General features: G+C 45.0%; 1 protein-coding gene across 5 annotated transcripts in view; it reads right to left on the bottom strand.

The window, feature by feature from the left end:
• Positions 1-12,141: 12,141 nt before the first annotated feature.
• Positions 12,142-15,639, bottom strand: part of LOC112250564 (bromo adjacent homology domain-containing 1 protein) — an 86,452-nt gene continuing 82,954 nt past the window's right edge. The window contains exons 4-8 of one of the 5 annotated variants that reach the window (XM_024420819.2): positions 14,456-14,600; positions 14,176-14,295; positions 13,798-13,826; positions 13,541-13,567; positions 12,142-13,081 (exon numbers count right to left, since the gene is read on the bottom strand). In XM_024420819.2, coding sequence (XP_024276587.2) covers positions 12,777-13,081; positions 13,541-13,567; positions 13,798-13,826; positions 14,176-14,295; positions 14,456-14,600 — 626 coding nt within the window. In that variant the 3' untranslated portion in view covers positions 12,142-12,776. Of the gene's footprint in view, positions 13,082-13,491; positions 13,568-13,797; positions 13,827-14,175; positions 14,296-14,455; positions 14,601-15,639 lie in introns of all 5 variants that reach the window. The other 4 variants (XM_042321843.1, XM_042321844.1, XM_042321846.1 and 1 more) reach the window with 4 other exon arrangements.

Raw genomic sequence — 15,639 nt, forward strand, 5'->3', positions numbered from 1 at the left:
TGGTATACGGTCTCATATACCACGGCTTTCAGCCAATCAGCATTCAGGGCTCAAACCACCCAGTTTATAATTAACATTAGTTAATTAGCTAATGTTTAAGATAAGAGTGCATCAGGTCGTGGGAGCCCAAACCGATCCAAATGAAGCATGCATAACCGATTCAACCTTTACAAAAAGCCAGTTCACTAACGTTTTTTACTCATATTCATTTTTTTCGGCCTTCTGAAAATACATATGATCTGTTGCGACTGAATTGGTGCGTTCTCTCCTGACTGAGGATGACATTGACCTGCAAGTCAGATAACATCTGAGTGCACAGACGCAGAATCTCATGCCAACGAGAGGTAGGCCTAGTGATGGGACGTTAGGCTCTTTTAACTGACTGATCTTTTGGACTCGTTCAGTCAAAAGAACGAATCTTTCGACTAATTTCGTTCATTTAAGCCAGTAACGCCCAGAGCACGCAGGAACCCCTACCGGGGAACAATGAACTGAAAACGCGAAAGAGTCATGATTCTCCAAGCCTCTCGCTCACACGTCGTTCGCCATGGTGGGCTTCTTGAAGCTGTCATTTGTGACTGAGACTAGTAAACGGGTGCTTTAAACAACGCACATTTGTTGATTGCTAGGCATACAAATGCGATGATTTCTTGATACATTTTAAACGAGGTCTAGCGGGAGCCGCAACCGGACTAGATTGTGAACGACTGTTGGCGGAATGCATTGCTTGACTGCAGTGTGGGTGATCAACACAATATCGTTCGCCAAACTGCATGGTTCTCAATGCACAAGCACCTTTTTTCCCCAATCCCACCGATACAATAATTGTATTTAAATCACACAAGTTTTACTGTACGTGAAGTTTCAAATGCATTTGTTATTACAAAATGTGTAATGTGATAGGTATTTTAACATGACACTTTTTTTTACACACAAAAAACGTTTTTAGATTTTATCAGTCATTTTTCTGAAATGAAGGGGATGATGACGCAATCTTTACGAGAGGGAGTATAATCTGATTTGATTGGTCCTCAACTCATGGCTCAGGATGAATGGAGTTAGCCCATTGGGTTAGCCTGCCCTGGAGAAGGTTAGTTCTGAAAGATTCATTGACATAGAAATGTCCCGGGCTAAAAAGTGATCCACTTTCGTGGTACAGGTTATTCCGTGTTGAACTCAGAGTTGACCAAAATTACCGTGCTAACTCCTCAAACCCGATTTGTAGCTCAGCGGTCCCGTTGTCAACTCGAACGTTGTCATTAAAACCTTGATTGATTGGTTGACAAGATGAACTCTGCTCATTGATCAACCGTGCGCAGCGGCCACTCAAGACTTAATTTATCTGCTTGCATTTTATTCAGCCCGTCACCCTACCCCCATTGACTCTATGAGACCGTTGTTTACCGCGGCCTGTCTGTAAACACCATTAATCCTGCTGTAGGACTCGTTGCAGCCAGCACAATCAGGCCAAACAAACGACTAAAACGAAAAACAAATCATGGCTCTCGAGTCAATAAAAAGACTCGCTCAAAAAGAAAGAACCGTTCGCAAACTGCTCATCACTAAACCTGGCCTACCCTATTCTAATATTCGTAGGCTACATCTGCGTGGCACCATCAGCATTCAGATGTTTATAAAACAGGTTTCGCAATATTAAATCATAGGCTTTATTAATTGAGTGACAACCAATGTAATTTGCTGGGTCATTGTTATCAGATGCGCTGTAGAAATAAAGCGGAGCTGTAACCTCCCCCCTAATCTGATAGTAGTAGATTATGAGTCTGCCCTATGGCTCAGATCACATCAAATCAAATCAAATTGTTTTGGTCACATGGTTAGCAGATGTTATTGTTATTGCGAGTATAGCGAAATGCACATACTACATGACAAAGCAAAAACAGTAAAAAAAAAAAGACTCTTTACACAGTACTTTGTTTAAGGACATTTGGCAACGATTACACCCTCGAGTCTTCTTGGGTATGACGCTACAAGCTTGGCACACCTGTATTTTGAGATCCTCTTGAGCTCTGTCAGGTTGGATGGGGAGCGTCGCTGCACAGCTATTTTCAGGTCTCTCCAGAGATTTTAGATCGGGTTCAAGTCTGGGCTCTGGCTGGGCCACTCAAGGACATTCAGAGACTTGTCCCGAAGACACTCCTGCGTTGTCTTGGCTGTGTGCCAGGTCGTTGTCCTGTTGGAAGGTGAACATTCACCCCAGTCTGAGGTCATTTTTTCATCAAGGATCTCTCTGTACTTTGCTCCGTTCATCTTTCCCTCGACCCTGACTAATCTCCCAGTCCCTCCCGCTGAAAAACATGACGCTGCCACCACCATGCTTCACCGTAGGGATGGTGCCAGGTTTCTTCCAGATGTGACGCTTGGCATTCAGGCCAAAGAGTTCTATCTGGGTGTCATCAGACCAGAGAATCTTGTTTCTCATGGTCTGAGAGTCTTTAGGTGCCCTTTGGCAAACTCCAACTGGGCTGTCATGTGCCTTTTAGTGAGGAGTGGCTTCCATCTGGCCACTCTACCATAAAGGCCTGATTGGTTGAGTGCTGCAGAGATGGCTATCCTTCTGGAAGATTTCCACATCTCCACAGAGGAACTCTGGAGCTCTATCAGAGTGAGCATCGGGTCCTTGGTAACCTCCCTGACTAGGGTCCTCTACCTCGATTGCTCAGTTTGGCCAGGCTGTGTTTAGGAAGAGTCTTGGTGGTTCCAAACTTCTTCCATTTAAGAATGATAGAGGTCACTGTGTTCTTGGGGACATTCAATGCTGCAAAATGACCAGATCTGTGCCTTGACAAAATCCTGTCTCGGAGCTCTACGGACAACTCCTTCGACCTCATGGCTTGGTTTTTGCTCTGACATGCACTGTCAACTGTGGGACCTTATATAGACAGGTGTGTGCCTTTCCAAACTGTTTATGCTTTTTCATTATGGGTTATTGTGTGAAGGTGTCTGAATACTTACCGACTGCACTGTAAGTCCAGGCCACTAGTTCAACTAGCTCTTACAGTCTCACGTCAAAATTAGACGTTTATCCGTCGTTCATCCATGCATTACTTCAGAAATCTTAAGATAAGGTATTAACTCTGAATGGCTAAGGTTTGGGAAATGCTTAAAATAAAAATTGCTAAAAATACTTTCTATTGCTGGATTTGAACATGCAACCTTTGGCACCAGAAACAGATGCATACAACCATCTGCCATCCCTGTCCACAGCACCCTAGCAAATCCCGAAACCTACTTGAAGGTAACATGCACTCACTGTTGAGCCTAGTGGCCGATTTCCGCATCGTCTCCAGACGTCCTCTGACATGGATGGACGTCGAATACTGACTTGTATCAAGGGTGACCTGGCTGAGTTTCAAGGTATCTTCAACCTCAACATATGATTCAAACCTTGATTGGCAAACAAAGATTTTTGCACTTATTCCCATCTCTCTCTCTACTGTCTCTAGTAGCCTACTCTCTCTCTGGTGCACAGAGTAGTAGGGGCTGCCATGGAACTAGAATGACAGTAAATTGAATTATATCGGGTGGTCACCCCTAGCCCAGCAGAAACCAGCACACATATGGGTCACACGCCACCAACCACACACGCCAACACACATCAACCCAAATCAATACGCATCGAGCCAGATCGATGGCCCACATGCTTTCAGTGCTTAATGAAATGTCCTAATTCACTCACTAGGAGATTTAAGTGCATCCGTTATCTACACTATATGACCAAAAGTATGTGGACACCTGCTCATCGAACATCTCATTCCAAAATCATGGGCATTAATATGGAGTTGGTCCCCCCTTTATTGCTATAACAGCCTCCACTCTTCTGGGAAGGCTTTTCAGTAGATGTTGGAACATTGCTACGGGGACTTGCTTCCATTCAGCCACAAGAGCTTTAGTGAGGTCGGGCACAGATGTTCGGCAATTAGGCCTGGCTTGCAGTCGGTGTTCCAATTCATCCCAAAGGTGTTCGATGGGGTTGAGGTCAGGGTTCTGTGCAGGCCAGTCAAGTTCTTCCACACCGATCTCCACAAACCATTTCTGTATGGAGCTCGCTTTGTGCATGGTGGATTTGTCATGCTGAAACAGGAAAGGGCCTTTCCCAAACTGTTGCCACAATGTTGTAAGCACAGAATCGTCTAGAATGTCATTGTATGCTGTAGCATTAAGATTTCCCTCCACTGGAACTAAGAGGCCTAGCCCGAACCATGAAAAACAGCCCCAGACCATAATTTCTCCTCCACCAAACTTTACAGTTGGCCAAATCCAGATTCGTCCGTCGGACTGCCAGATGGCGAAGCGTGATTCATCACTCCAGAGAACGCGTTTCTAGAATAGAAAACAGCACTTGAATCAGACTATTGTTTCAGGGATACTATGTTTGGTGCATGTGAGCTTGTGTCTTAAAGTTTTTTATATTTTTTTATCATGTGTTGGTCATTGTTGCATGTCCTGTCATTGTAAATCATTGATGATGCATGCTGTGATAAATCAATTTCCTAAATAGGGATTAACAAACTAATATTGTACTCTACTCTCACTGTTCGGCGGTCCCGTTCTGTGAGCTTGTGTGGCCTACCACTTCGCGGCTGAGCTGTTGTTGCTCCTAGACATTTCCACTTCACAATAACAGCACTTACAGTTGACCGGGTCAGCTCTAGCAGGACAGACATTTGACAAACTGACTTGTTGGAAAGGTGGCATCCTATGACGGTGCAACGTCGAAAGTCACTGAGCTCTTCAGTAAGGCCATTTCTACTGCCAATGTTTGTCTATGGAGATTCCATGGCTGTGTGCTCCATTTTATACACTTGTCAGCAACGGTTCTGGCTGAAATAGCCAAATCCACTCATTAGAAGGGGTTTCCACATACTTCTGGATATACAGTCTAGAAACAAACGACAGCTAGCCAGAAGTGTTATGCTATGAATGGGATCTGTTGGAGAAAAAGAAATGACCTAAAACTTGTGTTTTACAGTATATGTACAGCGTTACAGACTGACACCAGCTCCACTTCTTCCATTCCGGTTCCTCTAAACTCCTTCGGCGTTACCAGCGGACGTGACGAATGAGTCTCTCCGCTCGTTAGCCTCGTCAGTGGTCGGTTTACTGTCTCCTCGTTAAAGGTTTTTAACTGATTAGTGTCACAGCAGCAGATTAACACGAGATCACAGTCACAGTACAGACAATCAATCAGCAATTAACAGGAGACAGTAATGCCATCACACAGAGAAAGAGAGAGAGAGAGGGGGGACGGGACTCTATATTCATAGCAATGAGAGAGTACTATCTGATGTCTCTATTGGTGTGACTTTGTGGAGCTCACGAAATGCTGAGAAAAGAGTGACATCAAGTTAACTTGAAACATTAATTTGAACACACAGGAAACAAACAAAAAAAACAGAACGAGGTACACACACACACATGTACACACACATGTACACACACACACACACACACACACACACACCATGCCATGCGAACAGGCTTAAACCGTGCTTACCGTCACCATACAAACATATGTCCCCCAAAATACCCACTCACACACATCCTGAGAGACCCCAATGTGGGAATCATTTGTGGATTTAAAAGGACACTCCTAATCTAATCCAGCAGTAGTAGAAGACTGCAGGACAACTGGCAGCCCAATGATTTCCCCATGGATGTACACTAACCAACCTGCTACTGACTGACAGACCGCTGGAAACTCTCACTGATCACCTGCTAATAGGATTAACATGTAATAAGATGTAATAAGATGACTGGGACACACACTGTAAAGGGGTTACTGGGAGTTTGACAGTAGCTTACAGGCAGCTCATGGCAAGTAAAATTCTGTATTTCATATTACAGTACATCTACTGTAATATAAATATGGTAATACAAATACGGATTCAAAACAAGTACTGTCTAAGACACACAGTACAATACCGTAAAATTGACTTTCCATGAAAACTTTCTATTCAAACTGACAAATTGACTTTCCATTCTCGCGAACATGATGGTGCTCTCCGTTTTGCTCTACGAACTCCACAATTGTCACGGGACTCGTCTGACACACCTAGTCATTCAAGGGTTTTTCTCTGTTTTACTATTTTCTACATTGTAGAATAATAGTGGAGACAAACTATGAAATAACACATATGGAATCATGTAGTAACCAAAAAAGTGTTAAAATATATTTTACATTTGAAATTCTTCAAAGTAGCCACCCTTTGCCTCGATGACAGCTTTGCACTCTTGGAATTCTCTCAACCAGCTTTATGAGGTAGTCACCTGGAATGCATTTCAATTAACAGGTGTGCCTTGTTAAAAGTTCATTTGTGGAATTTCTTTTCTTCTTAATGTGTTTGAGCCCATCAGTTGTGTTGTGACAAGGTAGGGTTGGTATACAGAAGATAGCCCTATTTGGTAAAAGACCAAGTCCCATATTATGTCAAGAACAGTTCAAATAAGCAAAGGAAAATGACAGTCCATCATTACTTTAAGACATGAAGGTCAGTCAGTCCGGACAATTTCAAGAACTTTTAAAGTTTCTTCAAGTGCAGTCGCAAAAACCATCAAGCGCTATGAGGAAACTGGCTCTTATGAGGACTGCCACAGGAAAGGAAGATGCAGAGTTACCTCTGCTGCAGAGGATAAGTTTATTAGAGTTACCAGCCTCAGAAATTGCAACCCAAATAAATGCCTTAGAGAGAGTTCAAGTAACAGACACATTTCAACATCAACTGTTCAGAGGAGACTGCATGAATCAGGTCTTCATGGTTGAATTGCTGCAAAGAAACCACTACTAAAGGACACCAATAAGAAGAAGAGTCTTGCTTGGGCCAAGAAATGGACATTGGACCGGTGGTCTAAATTTGAGATTTTTGGTTCCAACCACTGTCTTTATGAGACACAGCGTAGGTGAACGGATGATCTCCGCATTCTGTGGTTCCCAGTGTGAAGCATGGAGGAGGTGGTGTGATAGTGTGGGGGTGCTTTGCTGGTGACACTCTCTGTGATTTTTTTAGAATTCAAGGCACACTTAACCGGCATGGCTACGACATCATTCTACAGTGATACGAAATCCCTTCTGGTTTGCGCTTAGTGGGACTATTATTTGTTTTTCAACAGGACAATGACCCAACACACCTCCAGGCTGTGTGAGGGCTATTTGACCAATAAGGAGAGTGATGGAGTGCTGCATCAGATGACCTGGCCTCCACAATCACCCGAACTCAACTCAATTGAGATGGTTTGAGATGAGTTGGACAGCAGAATATGTGGGAACTCCTTCAAGACTGTTGGAAAAGCATTCCAGGTGAAGCTGGTTGAGAAAATGCCAAGAGTGTGCAAAGCTGTCATCAAGGCAAAGGGTGGCTACTTTGAGGAAACTAAAATCTAAAATATATTTTGATTTGTTTAACACTTTTTTTGATTCCATATGTGCCACTTCATAGTACTGATGTCTTCACTATTACTCTACAATGTAGAAGATAGTAAAATAAAGAAAAACCCTTGAACGAGTTGGTGTGTCCATAATTTGACTGGTACTGTATTTTTGTAATATACCTAAAGGGGTCCTAAAATTCCAAATCAATAATAACGTAGTATAACCATCTTTAAAAAATCCATATGTCCGTTTACCCCCATTCACTACGTTAATGTGCCAGAAACAGCTATATTTGTTCAATTCAGCAAAACCCCATTCACTTGGGGTTAGTCTGATCAAATAGAAAACTCTATCAGCGATTTGAAATTCATCATTAACGTGACTAAATACAGGTCACTGTGTGTGAACCAACAGTGAACAGCTTTTAGTCCAGTATAGGCTGACTCTGCATGGAAACAGTGTCTGCATTCCAAATGACAACCTATTACCTATATATAGGGAATAGGGTGCCACTTGGGATGCTATGGGCCATGGACAAAAGTTGTACACTCGGTTATATAGGGTGGTATTGGAACGCAACCAGTGAAGTTCTGAGTCTGTAACCTTGACTCATGTATGCTTGACCTTTAGAGCTGACTTCATCTGGTTAATATCAAATGGACACTAGGTCACTGTTGGAGAGACCAACAATCACTTGCAGGCCTACACACAGCATGGAGGCTCACGTGTTGAAATTTGGTCACAGTACACAGACACAGGCACAATCGATCAAGAATGTACATGAAAGCAAAACACACACACACACACACACACACACACACACACACACACACACACACACACACACACACACTACTAAACCAATACAAATGAATGGTTGAACCACAGTCAACGATGCCACCTACAGTACATCTCTATAACCGTATACATGAACATGTTTTAATCCGCAGACAGAACTGGGTGAATAGACACAGACATTATATAACCACTGTAGTCAGTCAGTTGGGGTTAGCTTAGGTTAGCGTAGGGCACAGTAAGGGTTAGAGCACACAGGAACGGTTGATGAAAAGTGTCTTAGGTAGGGTACAGTATATGCCAGTGTTTCCCAACCCTGGACCTTGAGTACAAACACACCTCATTCGACTAATCGAGGGCCTGATGATTAGTTGACAAGTTGAATCAGGTGTGCTTGTCCAGGGTTACAATAAATATGTGTGCTGTTGGGGATACTCGAGGACCAGGGTTGGGAAATACTGGTACATGGAATGCTCTCTAGGCCAGGGTGGCAGGGAAAGGGAGAGGGTAAAGGAGAGGTAGGAGACAGCAGGGAGAATCAGAGAGGGGATGAGGGAGTATGGACTGTATAGACAATGGAGGAGGGGGAAGAGTAAGCTGGAGGCTTGTGTGAAAAAAGGGAGACAGCAGAAGAGGTGGGGAGGGGGCAGGGAAGACTGCCCAGTGGGCATAAAGGGTACTGGCTGACCGTGGGCACAGTCTCACTCTGACCTTGGGAAATGCATCCTATAAAAAGAGAGAGAGAGAGAGAGATCACACAAACACTGCCAATGACAATTAGCCTCAACCTGGGGTTTCTCTGCCTGCAGCAGCAGACCTGTGCCAAAGGCTGGCAGTCACCACAGAGCGACAGTAAAGCCTCTGTGGATTGGTCTCGGTTCAGCGTGGCACTATAGTAAGTTCTGATTGGCTGGGTGATCTGATCGGCACAACCTCCACCAGGTTGTCCAGGAAGAACTGTCCCTATTGGTTAGGGTGGTTGTGCTCGCCCATGAGGTGTGAGATTCGATAGAACAACTGGGTTCTGGGTATGGCTCAGTGAGATTGAAGGGGGAATAGTGCAAATGGATTTTGTAACAGTGGGAGGTGCTGGTCATGAAACAGAGAAGACGATCAATACTCAATACTATCAATACAATTGTAACAGTTTTGCTTCCGTCCCCCTCCTCGCCCCTACCTGGGCTCGAACCAGGGGACTCTCTGTACACATCAACAACTGCCTCCCACGAAGCATCGCTACCTATCGCTCCACAAAAGCCCCGCGGCAGAGCAAGGGGAAACAACTATTTCAAGGTCTCAGAGCGAGTGACGTCCCCGATTGAAATACTATTAGCGCGCACCCCACTAACTAGCTAGCCATTTCACACCGGTTACACGAGACACAAAGAGGGGAAAGAATTCCCTGTGTTGGAAGTAAACACTGACCACATACCAGTCAACCTGCGTGCTTCTACACCTGCATTGCTTGCTGTTTGGGGTTTTAGGCTGGGTTTCTGTACAGCACTTTGAGATATCAGCTGATGTACGAAGGGCTATATAAATACATTTGATTTGATTTGATTTAATTTGTTTTAATGAGTCCTTTTTAAATCAGGAAAATACCCTTGATACCCTCGTGTGTGTGTGTGTGTGTTCACCTGAGCATGTTGCTGGACCTCTAGGCCTGATGTCTCAATTGTACCTGGTTTAGATATGGACTTTTAGATACAAGCTTCGATGGATGGCCTGATTCAATTAAATTTGTAAGTTGTTTTTGGTCATGTGAAATCCGATGAGTTGATGTTGTGATTAGAATAATGTGCCCTATTATCCATAAAGGCCCATAGAATCAGAATCATAGAATGGAAAGTCCAATTCCATGCCATTCTAATTCTCTGGAGCCATTTATAATCCAGAAAATAATTCGAACGGAATGAATTATATGTCTATGTTATGACCAACACTTATCACCATGTTACACATGACTCACGTGTAGTCTGGTTTCTATGACAACAGATCCCTTCCCTCTGCAGACCACACCCTCGGTGACACATCACGGAGATGGGATGGGAGACCGAGCGGGAGGACCGGAGACGTTTGCTTGCGTGTTTAATCAATGCTTTCTCTCCTGTCCATGAAATGATAGAAACCATGCATGCCATTGCTCGTTGCTTTTTGACACCGATCAGATTCATTCACCCCTGTTCACAGGGAGAATTCACAGCTACACTGCACTGTGCTACCCCACCTCACAGGCCCAAATAGGCCTAGAGAACAGGTATCCTAGTCGCCGGTCATCCTAAAAACGCACATTTTATAATAAAAACCGGGTATAATAACGGCATACATGTTGCCTCGACAGCACGAATAAAACGGTATACTATTAATGGGGTATTTTCGTCTTATCCGACAACAGGCTTTCCCTTGAAATCCAATAAAATGCGTCCTCGAATCTCATCCAGCCGTGCAGCCGCAGCCTGTGTGAGTCGTTCATTGTGCGTTAATAACGCGAACCGTCTGAATCAAAAAGCAAGCGCATGCTTTTGCTTACCTCATCTTCCTCTCCTCTCCACCGTAGTGATAAATGAAGAACGACCTGTAGCCTATTGTCGTTTTCCCTTTCCGGACGATTCTCTCAGTCCAGAATATAGGCGATGCGAATGTTCTACGATTTATTATCTAGCTATTAATAATAGCCTAGGCGCCGATGGTACGAAGCCTGCCGGGGGTGTGCAGCGCAAGCAGATGCTGGAAAGGCGACAGCGTGGGGAAAATGCTACACACGGATGCCACAGTTTTTAGTCTCTTTTATTTAAAGCGAATCTCTCTCTAGTCCCTTTCGAGGTGGTGCCGGTGATGTCGGTGCCATCGTTCAGATCGCCACGGAGAGCTGTCCTGACGAGAGACTGGTCGGTCTGGCTGACAGCGGCTTCTGAGGTGCCATCTTCCCTTCCTCCAGCACTGGGAGCGTGGACGCGCGGGAGGGATAGAGAGAGAGAGTGTGTATATGGGAGGGATAGGGTTAGAGAGAGAGAGTGTGTATATGGGAGGGATAGGGGTAGAGAGAGAGAGAGAGAGAGTGTGTATATGGGAGGGATAGGGGTAGAGAGAGTGTGTGTATATACACACTCTCTCTCTACCCCTATCCCTCCCATGTACACACTCTCTCTCTACCCCTATCCCTCCCATGTACACACTCTCTCTCTATCCCTTTCTCCTGCGCATCCACGCTCCCAGTATATGTGTGTGTGTTTCAGCGACTGTAAGTTAAAAATAAAAAAAATCCTCTCCAAACCAATGATATTCAATGGTCGGGTCCAAAATATCTCGGGGGTTCTATTTTGAAGTGTGACCACTAAGTCTGTGACCATGCCAACACCACCAGGTAATAATGTACCAGGTCTTAATGAAATAGTAGGCCTCCATGATGATGGGAATTGGATTTCCCTGTCATATCCATCCCTTTGAGCCCATGTCAGTCGTCTACACGACGGGTGTGATGGCCAGCTGTTTGCCTGTTCCTCTCTGACAGGTAGGCCTAAACAGATGGGGTTATAAGGTTAAACACAAGTCGAGTCCTTTAGTCGTGTGGGTGATGCGGTTTTGGGGCCAGGACACCTGACACCTGTATGCAGGCAAAGTGCGGGGCCAAGGACAACATCAGTGGGACGATGACTGACTCAACTACTGTAAACTAGCCAACCTAATTTAATGTTTTCACTGAGTGTTTGGGCGCATAAATCTAGCATTCTGATCCTCGTGTATGCCTAGGCTTACAGTTTCTGCGAGTCGGACGGCAGAGTCTCTGTCCCACTACGTATCTCCACAAGAGGGTGCTGCTCACACACACACACACACACACACACACACACACACACACACACACACGAACTCAAAACACCATGGAAATATCTTGTAATAATACTGTCCATTGTTATGACATTATTACATTGAGATTATTACATAGACAGTAGTCAAAGTAGGTGATGACTGAAATGTTTAATGGCTGTCAACAGAGACCAGACAAATACACTCATAAACCAAATAAGAGAATTCACTCATACATCCCCAAAGTCAGGGAGATGATTCATATTTTACTAAAGTAAATCTACAAATCTATCTATATTTTACTGAAGTAAAACTACAAAGCACACACACAAAATGGAGACATTAAAACAGAAAGGATCAGGAGAAAAAAACCCCACAGGCTTTCAGTTGACAGAAATATGTAAGAAATGAAACGTGAAAAAGGTGAGAGGACTATGGTCACGGATGGTGCTAGGAAAAGCAACAAAACAAACAAACTCACTATTCCCTTTACTGCAGGTGAAACTAAACACCTCAAAACCAAAACGGTGTAACTAATCAGTCAATCTCAAACATTACTGAAGACGACCTCTACTTCTAAATTCGCGCACATTGCTAGAAACACAAACATTTTTCAAACATCGTGAAAACCGAGTTCGCTTACAGACCCACTACACTTGTAAGAGCTTGACGTAGAAGCTGCCCTTAACCACAGATCTAGAATCAGATTACCCTCCCCCAATCCTAACCTTAACCTTTTATCTGAACCTAGACCAATGGTTAGGAGCAACCTCTACCTCCTCCTAGCCTACCCTATTGCCTTAGTAACAGATTTGGAAGTACTGGCTTGGTGATTTGAGGGGGCTTTTGTAATTGGACATTTCCATAGAAGAATACGTATTCTGATTGGTGCTTTTCTGCAGGGGGAGGGTGAAGGCGAGGGGGTTTTGCATGTCTCGGGCTTAGTTCGGTCTGAGGTGGGGGGGCCTCCTTTGGTCTGAGAAGGGGTGGGGGTTCTGGTGGGTCTAGAGTTGGGGACCGTGGGGGCTGATTTGGCCGCTTCAGAAGACCCAGTCCTTCTTGTTAGGGGGTTCAGATAGATCTGCATAGTCACTAAGTGAAGAGGTGAAATGAGGGGTAAGGGTGACGGCCAAGGGTGAGAGTAGGGGACAAAATGAAGTTTTGTAGGTGTGAGCAGGTGGTAAGGGGTTGAAGTGTTGGGGTGCGAGGGGAAAGGGTGGAGATGACAGCAAGAGAAGGGAGGATGTGTGTGGAGGAGGGGGAATGGGAGGGGATGAGAAGTCATGGTGAGACATGGTGAGAAAATGAGAGAGAAGGATAAAACAAGTGTTCAAATACAGTGCTGACTCATACATTAGAAACCAGAAGATGTATTTGCCACAGATAAGATTTGATTTCATAAAACTTGACAGACATTGTCTTTTCTCGAGATAGATAATGCATGGGATCAGGAACAGGCGGTGGAGTATGCAGGCATAGTATACAGAGCTAGACTAACATACCCTGTAGACGGTTAAGAGTGTTATTCCAGGAGGTTGGACTGAGGCCTACCTTTACAGTGCGTCACCTGCCTCGACCCTACGGACGAAACACAGAAGCAGGTCAGTCTATCTGGGAGGTATAGCATCCACTCGAACCTCGGCACTCATTCCATTTACCAATGGCATTTTACAGTAGGATCAATCTAACCAACAGCTGTTTCCCATTAATCTGGCCATTCCTCTCCCCAAGGTCCTGTTGTACAGCTCAGTGCTGCCCTCTGCCTGTGGGAAGAGCACACTACAGTAGAAATTCAATCATTTTCTTACCGACACTGGCTGCAGGCTCCTTGGTTTTGCTGCCAGGAGAGAATGAGAAAGGAGAAGTTAGGCTCCATCATACAAGCAGGGAAAGTATTGTTAATCTCATGCTCTAGTCTAGAACAAGGATGGACAACTCTTGTCCACGAGGGCCACAGTACTGCTGCTTTTAGTTGTTATACCAGGTTACCCAGACACAGATATACGCCTGTATCCGATTGAAAAGAAAAATCATGCAAACCAGCAGACCTTCAAGGACCAGAGTTGTAACTCCTGCTCTGGAGATCTATTTGAGAAAACGTAAGAGACGTATAGACTAGAACAGTACATTCAGAGCACATTTAAACAGCTCTTCTCTGTTAGGCCTACTGCCATAGATGTACCTACCTTTCAGCTTTCTTACTGCCGGGGGCTGTGGACCCTGCGGGGCCAGGTCGGGGGCCAGGCCGAGACATTTTAGAGATACATGGACTCTCCTTCACACTGCCTACCGGACTCTTCACACCACTGAGGGGGGAGGGGGGGGAGGGCGTTGGAAAGAGTGAGAAAACCGAAAGTGTGATCAATTTGGTGAAATGTATCTAGTGCTAGAGTTAGAGTAGAGGGATAGTAATCGTACTGTACCTCTCTGTGTTTGCAGGTGATGGTTAGTGATTGTGTACTGTACCTCTTGGCTGATGCTGGTGGTAAGGGGCTGTAGTTCCGTGCGGTGGATGTAGAGGGCAGTGTGGAGGTTGTGTAACTCTTCTTCAAAGAGGCAGGGCTGTTCATTGATGGTCTGGACGGCAGGGCCAGAGACACAGGCCTAGCTGCTGTTGCATAGGGGAAATATGGGTGAGGAGGGTGTAAGTGTATGTTTTTATGTGTGTGTGGGTGTGTGTGGGTGTCCTCTGACTTCAAAATGGCCCGAGTTGACCCCTCCTCAAGAAACCAACACTCGACTCCTCTGACGTCAAAAGTGCTAGACCTGTATCCCTTCTTTCTTTTCTTTCTAAAAAAACTTGAGCGTGCTGTCTCTTATCAACTTTCTCGTTATCTCTCTCAGAACAATCTTCTTGACCCTAACCTTCAAGACGAGTCACTCAACCAAGACTGCTCTCGTCTGTGTCACAGACACTCTCCTCACTGCCAAAACTGACTCTCTCCTCTCTACTAATCCTCCTAGATCTATCCGCTGCCTTCGACACCGTGAACCATCAGGTCCTCCAGGGCTGGGCGTCTAAAGGCTATGCACACTCAGGCAGGACGCTCCTACCAGGTGACGTGGAAGGATCTGGATCTGCACCATGTACTCTCACTACTGGTGTCCCCCAGGGCATGGTTCTAGGCCCTCTCCTCTTCTCTCTATACACCAAGTCACTCGGCTCCGTCGTATCCTCACATGGTCTCTCCTATCATTGCTATGCGAATGACACTCAACTACTTTTCTCATTCCCCCTTATGACACCCAGGTGGCGACATGCATCTCTGCGTGCCTGGCAGATATCTCAACTTGGATTTTTCTGAGGTCCCTGCAAAATCCCAACCAGCGCCTGATGCGTTGGGCTTTGTTCTTGCAACCATTCAACCTTGATATTAGACACATTAGTGGTAAGGATAATATCATTGCTGATGCTCTGTCCCGTGCTCCTTTAACCTAGTTTGTATCTTCTCTCTGCTGACCCCTACGGGCTGTCTGCACCTATTTCCTCTTAAATTGCTCCCCAGGTACCAGGGCTGCTGAGTTTGAGGGGCGGACATGGGTCCACTACTAGGAGCCGGGACTGGTATCCTTTTTTTTCTTGTTGGGGAATTTTCTTGTTTTGAATATGTTGGGCCGAAATTTGGGTTGAGGGAGGGACCCTCATTTTA

Source organism: Oncorhynchus tshawytscha, linkage group LG05 (genome assembly GCF_018296145.1).
Source record: "Oncorhynchus tshawytscha isolate Ot180627B linkage group LG05, Otsh_v2.0, whole genome shotgun sequence".
Classification (NCBI taxonomy): domain Eukaryota; kingdom Metazoa; phylum Chordata; class Actinopteri; order Salmoniformes; family Salmonidae; genus Oncorhynchus; species Oncorhynchus tshawytscha.